The sequence below is a fragment of the Teleopsis dalmanni genome, chromosome X (assembly GCF_002237135.1).
Source record: "Teleopsis dalmanni isolate 2A chromosome X, ASM223713v2, whole genome shotgun sequence".
Lineage (NCBI taxonomy): Eukaryota > Metazoa > Arthropoda > Insecta > Diptera > Diopsidae > Teleopsis > Teleopsis dalmanni.
The window spans coordinates 56,734,413-56,742,675 of NC_051848.1; the positions used below are offsets into that span (position 1 = coordinate 56,734,413).

Genomic DNA, 8,263 nt, shown 5'->3' on the forward strand with positions numbered 1-8,263 from the left:
TAAAGAGTGTAAAAAAGTGAAAAGTGAAGCGTAGTAGCGCTGATATATTGGAAATAAATAAAGTAATTGTGTCATTGTATAACTAAAGAAAAGTGTATTATTTTTACGGGTTTTCTGGGAGGACTATATCATCATCACCATCACCTCAACATCCTCAACTAGGTCTATATTATTTGGTTAAAGAGGAAGCAACAACTTCTACTCGGAACCACAACATTTAAACTCTTGCTGTGCAAAATCGATTAGATTTTGTAAATCTGAATCATCACGGTAAGAATGTATTATTTTATCAGTAAATTTGTCTTCCAAGAATGAATTCATATTTTGAGGAAATACAAAACCCATAATTGCAATTGCCATTTCAAGTAGGAAAAACAATAAAAGACACATAGAATAAAATTTCAGTAGACAAGTATTTTCACGTAGAGCACCCAAACAGCCAGCGAAGCTCACAACAAAAACAACTACTCCAGCAATAACCATTACAAGCGATATATTTAATATAACATCATAGAAAGTTTCTAAACGTACCCAGCCCGTTGAATGCCATTTGTCCATGAATGCGTACATACCAATGCCAAGCAGGAGTCCACCAAAAAGCCAGAATATGGAGTTTAACATAAATATCATATACTTTACGCAAGAGCTAACGTACGTAAAATTATGAATTCTTGGATGCATATCTCTTACTTCTATACCACAATACCCGCTGTGATGGCGATAGTTACTCATTGATTACTTTGTACTTGTGTGAATTATTTGCACTCAAATTGTCCAATCAGTTTATTAGGGGGTGTGTTCAGATATAAGTTGATGAACGCTGTTATATTTCAGCAAGTAAATTATATTGCTCAATTAATCAGTGGCTTTTACAATTCCAAAAAAAACCTTAGTTTATTGTTTAACATTAAGGTAGGCAAATTTAACGTTTTTCCAGTTTTCTTCTTTGTGCTGTTAATTACACTAGTTTACAGCCAAAAATTTCCAAAGACGAGACTCATATTTTCTATAGGGAAATTTTCCGTAGAACTCGAAAATCATAACGATTTTTTTTTCCTATGTACCGTTTTCGTTATTTTGACTTTTCTCAAAACATCACCCTGCATATTCCCCCATAGCTTTTTTTCTGAAGTTATCTCGGTAGTATATTATATATCAAATTAAAGGTGAAACTTATACCAATATTTTGAGTTACATAACGTTAATGTAACTTACTTAGTTTAGCTGCTATAGCTAGAAATGTGCAGATGAAAAATGTTTTTTTTACGCTTTTTTCAACTTTTTCGGACTCCCACAAATATATTAAAAAAAAATTTTTTTTTTAATTAATGTTAAAGACTGTTTTAGTACAAATATTTTGAGTGGCTTAACATAAAAATCGAATAAAAATTTCAGAAGTTATTTGCCATTTTCCAAAGTTGCCCAAAATAGTGGGTTTTATTAAGAAGTCAGAAAAATCATTTTTTCGAATTTATTTTGTAAAATTTAGAGTGCAAATCAAAACTGTATTATGCAAAATTGCACAAATTTTATTTAAAAAATTAAAATTAATATTATTTAATATTAATATATTGCATTTTATATAAAAGTTTGACGTCGAACGTGGAACTGCATTATTGAAAGTTAATTTATATATTATAGTGAGGTATATATGTACTTTGAGCAAACTTCTTATAGTGTGTAGGATTTGTTTCTCTTATAATTGTCCAACAATAATCTCCTAACATGCTTGCGTCCCAATACCCTTGATATCTTTTTTCCATTGCAGAGATATTCTGATGAAACCTTTCACCTTGTTCATCACATTCTGCACCGAGATTTGAAGGAAAAAAGTCCACACGAGAGTGCACGAAATGCATTTTTAGAGAAATAGTTGCGCCAAGAACTTTGTTATTTTCAATTAAAGATGAAATAATTTCTCTATAAAGTGAATCTCTTTCGTTATCCAAGAAGCCGATAACCATTTGCTTAAACGAAGTCCATGCTTTCAACTCTTCTTTATTTAACACATTATTAAATTTTTCATCCCTCATCAGTTTTTTGATTTGTGGTCCAACAAAGATTCCTTCTTTAATTTTGGCAAAAGAAATGCCGGGAAAAAAATGTGTAAAATATTCGGACACAGGGGTTTCGTTTTTTTACAGAGCCTTAACAAAATTTTTCATTAGGCCAAGTTTTATATGCAAAGGTGGCAAAACTTTCTGACACGGTTCAATAAGAGCTTTATTTGCGATATTTTGAATTCCTATTATGAGATCTTCGTTTTTTGGCTAAGATGAACGTAGGAAATGATCCTTTGTTGCTCTGTACTTTAGTCAAAAAATCAACCTTTAGATTGGCGCATAGCTTCCAATTGAATTCGTTATATTGAATTAACTTTAAAACTTTCGCAACTTCATCATAGGTTTCCTTTACCCCAACGGCATGCGCTAATGGTATAGTGAGAAGTTCATTGCCGTTGTGAACAACAGCAGATCTTAAACTAAATTTTGAACTATCTGTAAAAGACACCATTCGCTAGGATTACACCTTATTTGCAATTTCTTAAAAAGACCTTTAATATCACTGCAATAAACAGTTTGATGGAATTTTTTGAGAAAAAATGAATAAGCTTTGCTTCTGTTGCGATATTCAGTTACTCTTGTGGATTCACTTAAGCAGTTATACTGTTGGAGACGTGAAGACGTGAGGCTCACTATGAGCTTTTGATAAATGTAAGTCTCTAGTTAAATCGTTTAATTCAATTTGTGATATAAAATGATTTGCGGTTTCACTCGTAGAACTCTCAAATAAAACTTTATTTTCATGTTCACTATTGTTGTCTTGCATATTTGGTGGAGTTGGTTGAGCAGTCGCATTGCTTCGTGAAACTGGCTTAATTACTGATACTATTTCTGGATACTTCAGAAATCTTATTTTCTTTGGCGACGTCATACATTTAAGATTTATGATGCAGAAATAACACTGAGAATGGTTTACAACCTCTTTCCAAAATATTGGTACACAAAAGTTCAAATATTGTTTTCTTCCAGTAAACCACCTTTTAAGTGTAATCCTGCAGGTTAGACACACTCCATTAGAAGTCCCCGGTTTATCTTGCTTAGCCATAGCAAATCCCAAAAAGAATCGTATGGTATCATATAATACCAATTAGTAGTTTAATAAACTAACGTTCGACGTCAAACTTTTATATAAAATGCAATATATTAATATTAAATAATATTAATTTTAATTTTTTAAATAAAATTTGTGCAATTTTGCATAATACAGTTTTGATTTGCACTCTAAATTTTACAAAATAAATTCGAAAAAATGATTTTTCTGACTTCTTAATAAAACCCACTATTTTGGGCAACTTTGGAAAATGGCGAATAACTTCTGAAATTTTTATTCGATTTTTATGTTAAGCCACTCAAAATATTTGTACTAAAACAGTCTTTAACATTAATTAAAAAAAAAATTTTTTTTTAATATATTTGTGGGAGTCCGAAAAAGTTGAAAAAAGCGTAAAAAAAACATTTTTCATCTGCACATTTCTAGCTATAGCAGCTAAACTAAGTAAGTTACATTAACGTTATGTAACTCAAAATATTGGTATAAGTTTCACCTTTAATTTGATATATAATATACTACCGAGATAACTTCAGAAAAAAAGCTATGGGGGAATATGCAGGGTGATGTTTTGAGAAAAGTCAAAATAACGAAAACGGTACATAGGAAAAAAAAATCGTTATGATTTTCGAGTTCTACGGAAAATTTCCCTATAGAAAATATGAGTCTCGTCTTTGGAAATTTTTGGCTGTAAACTAGTGTAATTAACAGCACAAAGAAGAAAACTGGAAAAACGTTAAATTTGCCTACCTTAATGTTAAACAATAAACTAAGGTTTTTTTTGGAATTGTAAAAGCCACTGATTAATTGAGCAATATAATTTACTTGCTGAAATATAACAGCGTTCATCAACTTATATCTGAACACACCCCCTAATAAACTGATTGGACAATTTGAGTGCAAATAATTCACACAAGTACAAAGTAATCAATGAGTAACTATCGCCATCACAGCGGGTATTGTGGTATAGAAGTAAGAGATATGCATCCAAGAATTCATAATTTTACGTACGTTAGCTCTTGCGTAAAGTATATGATATTTATGTTAAACTCCATATTCTGGCTTTTTGGTGGACTCCTGCTTGGCATTGGTATGTACGCATTCATGGACAAATGGCATTCAACGGGCTGGGTACGTTTAGAAACTTTCTATGATGTTATATTAAATATATCGCTTGTAATGGTTATTGCTGGAGTAGTTGTTTTTGTTGTGAGCTTCGCTGGCTGTTTGGGTGCTCTACGTGAAAATACTTGTCTACTGAAATTTTATTCTATGTGTCTTTTATTGTTTTTCCTACTTGAAATGGCAATTGCAATTATGGGTTTTGTATTTCCTCAAAATATGAATTCATTCTTGGAAGACAAATTTACTGATAAAATAATACATTCTTACCGTGATGATTCAGATTTACAAAATCTAATCGATTTTGCACAGCAAGAGTTTAAATGTTGTGGTTCCGAGTAGAAGTTGTTGCTTCCTCTTTAACCAAATAATATAGACCTAGTTGAGGATGTTGAGGTGATGGTGATGATGATATAGTCCTTCCAGAAAACCCGTAAAAATAATACACTTTTCTTTAGTTATACAATGACGCAATTACTTTATTTATTTCCAATATATATCAGCGCTACTACGCTTCACTTTTCACTTTTTTACACTCTTTAATACTTGGTCAAGCGCTACTGCGCTTAACCTCTTCACAATTCCAAGACGTCAGTTCCAATTTTGAACTCGTCTTATATACCTAAACTTGATGCAAAAATCCAATATATGACCTAGTTACGTTATTGGGTTTTTCCCATAGTTGTATAATTTATTTTGCTAAATTCGCAAAGTTTTATTATTACAAGAATGCTCCACATATTTTTGCAATTCTTCCGTATTCAATATTTTCAAAGTCACTTACATCATGACACCAATTACTAACCAATTACCAAAAATCAGCATTTCTTATCGTCGAACTGACGGTCTGATGCTTTGGTTCTAGTCAATAACTGCCCAGATGCAAACAACCTCGCCTATTTTTAGAAAAATATACGATCAACTAAAATTGCAAAACGTAAAGTTAAATGGACTAATTATTTAACTCATAACAATTGTTATTCGTGCACGCTCAAATGGATGATTATAACAACTATAATAACTTCTTAATGCACGAAAACCACTTTTTATAGAATCCCCTATTTGTGGTGAATTTTCATTATTTAAATAAGACAATTTTTGGTCTCGTAGTTATGTTTCCATGACATATGTCATCGATATGCATATGTTGTATAATGTTTGGATCGGCATCGACCATTTTTTACATGTTGTATGCATCGGGCTTTATTTTTTTAAAGTACTCCTTACAAAAATAAAATATATTTACTATTGCACTGAAAAATTTAATTTTGTTATAAAATCTTATAAATCTCGTTTAAAAGAAATCCGTGCTTGACCAATTCAGGCACAGATAAATAATTAATTGTGGGTATATATTAAAATTGTATATTAAAAATATTAAAAAGTGACAAATAGTATACGGTTTAAGGAAGGCTTTTAAGTAATTAAATTGTTTTTATATTATGTTATATACAAAGTTTAAACTTGATTTTATACCAAACATCAATAACATATTGCTTACATTTTAAGCAGCTTTCAATATATTCACTTTATTTGCTTTTCATGAATTTAGCTCCAATGAATCACGCCTAATAAAAGCAGATAGGATAGGATAAGGCAGGCCTCAACTAAGCCGCTAAGTCAATGGACCAAACGATAAATTTGCATTCGCCTGCAATGAAAACGCGAGTGCAAGTCGCCAAATTTTTCCTGTTTTTCGATAAAAAATTTTTAATTTACAGTTGCGGCTAGAAAAGTAATCATTATAGCAATTTTTGTGGCTAATGTTGTTATTTATAAAATTGTTGTATTGGCCAGCTTATAATAATTTGCTTCAAGTCTTTACGGAATTAAAAATAAAGATAAATTTGTTTTTAGCAAAACGTTTAAAGGAGTTATCAGCTGTAAAAAAAATCAAACCTGTCGACTCGCTGGCCCATTACACATTACAGCGTAACCCCAAGTGTGTCTTCCACTTGGCCACTTCCTTATTCACTATTCACTATTCACTTTCAATATGATTGTACCAGTAAAAAGAACTCGTTTTCTATATAACAACGAGTTTTATAAAACTTTTTATTACAAAGAAATAGAAAAAATAAAATAAATAAAAAAAATATAAAATAAAATAAACAAAAGAAAAAAAATAAAAAAAAATAATAATAAAAATAAAAATTTTATTGACTGGGCTCAGGTCTTTTGGTCATTATTCAAACTGTTTTGTGTGTCAGTTGGCTAAAATCATATAAAAAAGCCGTGCTTATATGGCTTATTTGATCAATTAATTGATTTCAATATAAAAAATATTCGATTTGCTAAATTATTTACACAAATTAAGGAACTAAGTGACAGCAATTTAAGAAATCTTTTTTTATATATCAAAAAATAAATGCAATTAATAAACAGTTTGACATCTGTAAGATATGTAGTAAATTATTACCACTACATAATTGAAAACATGATTTCCATCTAATTGAAATATTATTTAATTTTAAAGTTTTTATAAATAACATATAAAACGCATTTCACTTCTAATACAACTATATATGGTACATATAAAATGAGTTCTGGAAAGTTAAGCCCATAAGTGTCAGTCAAAAATACAAAAACTTTGATTGTTTAAAGTAGAGGTTCGTAATTAAGAAACGACTTTTCAATCGTAGAATTAGGTTCAACCAATAGAGACATTTAGGTGAAAAAATATTTTATGAATGTTTAATCAATTTTCAAATCCTTCCTTTAACTCCAAAATTTTCTTCAATTGTTTAGCTTATAGCTATCATTTTATTATTTTAATAATAGGCAATTAAATTTTTTATAGATTAAATATGTTTGAATAACCATTTGAGTCACCTCTTCACTTGCCTGTAGATAAAGTAAAGCGAGCAGTCTTTAAATGAAACCCATTAGAAGAAAGAAAACAATACCGATCGAAAACTATTTGAAGAATGGATTATTTTCAAAAGAAACTACAAAATCCTTAAACGAAAAAAGAGTTCTAGATATGATAAAAAAAATTGGAAACTCTTTGCGCAAATAATACTGGTATAGGAACGGTTATTGTGGACCTTTTTTAGTATAACAGTATGGTTGGGTAGAGAGTTAGAAGCAATCCAATGAAAAAGTTTGAAGTTCGACTTTCGTATGCGTCATCTAAGAACTCTAATGGAATATATGTGTATGAGAGACATTACAAGGCTCTCGTACAAATAAGTCAAATAATTTCACACTTATTTTATTGGTGAAGAGTCCATTTTTCCCTTGTACAGAGTGGTCTATGGTGCAGATAGTGGGTTGACTTCACTTGACGTAAGTTTAGGGTATTCTTATTTGGATTCAGTGGATGCAGCTGGCCAACAAAAATTTAAACGGATGAAAGTCTAAATCCAAATGAAAGATAATTTTTTGATTTGCATTTGTTCAACAGATGTGTACAAAGGGATCTGTAAAGGGCGATCGATATGTAGAAACTAAGGGTTTCGGGTGCGTAATACAAGATCACGTGGTCCTTATTCGCAATTATAGTAAATATATCTCTTAAGAATGAGTAGATAGTGTCGAAAATGTGGCTCAGTGTTAGAAACACTGTATCAGATTATCTGGAGCTGTTCTATAATAACACCAAGAGAATAACTAAATAGTCAAAATGCTGTATGTAAGGAAATCTACCTAAACCTTGCATTTATTTTTTAAAACTTGTTCGATTTATTAGTATACATCAAAGGTGGTGCTATATAACAACACTTTTCATATATACTGGGATTAACAAGTTTATACAGATAGATGAGTGTTACACAATAAGTTGGATGTTTTAATGGTTGATACGAGGATTTGTTTATTATACCTGGATAGGTCTAAGATTATTTACTAATTTGTTGTTGCCACATGAAGAAGAGTTATTACCTAAATTAAGCTTTTGATTAAAAAAATACAAAAGTTGTAGTTGATAGTAATCTTAGTAAAATAATGGACTTGTCACTATATTATATTTGAAAATTCAAAGCAAGATGGAATTGACTACAACTTTTTATAATATTCTTGCCAAACCTGG

General features: G+C 30.4%; 2 protein-coding genes across 2 annotated transcripts; one reads left to right on the forward strand and one right to left on the reverse strand.

The window, feature by feature from the left end:
- Positions 1-198: 198 nt before the first annotated feature.
- LOC119688449 (tetraspanin-33-like) lies at positions 199-955 on the reverse strand. The gene has a single exon (XM_038103128.1). The coding sequence runs from the start codon at positions 730-732 to the stop codon at positions 199-201; it is 534 nt and encodes a 177-aa protein (XP_037959056.1). The 5' UTR covers positions 733-955.
- A 2,863-nt stretch (positions 956-3,818) lies between these two features.
- On the forward strand, positions 3,819-4,575 carry LOC119688450 (tetraspanin-33-like). Its single transcript, XM_038103129.1, has one exon. The coding sequence runs from the start codon at positions 4,042-4,044 to the stop codon at positions 4,573-4,575; it is 534 nt and encodes a 177-aa protein (XP_037959057.1). The 5' UTR covers positions 3,819-4,041.
- The last annotated feature ends 3,688 nt before the right edge of the window (positions 4,576-8,263 follow it).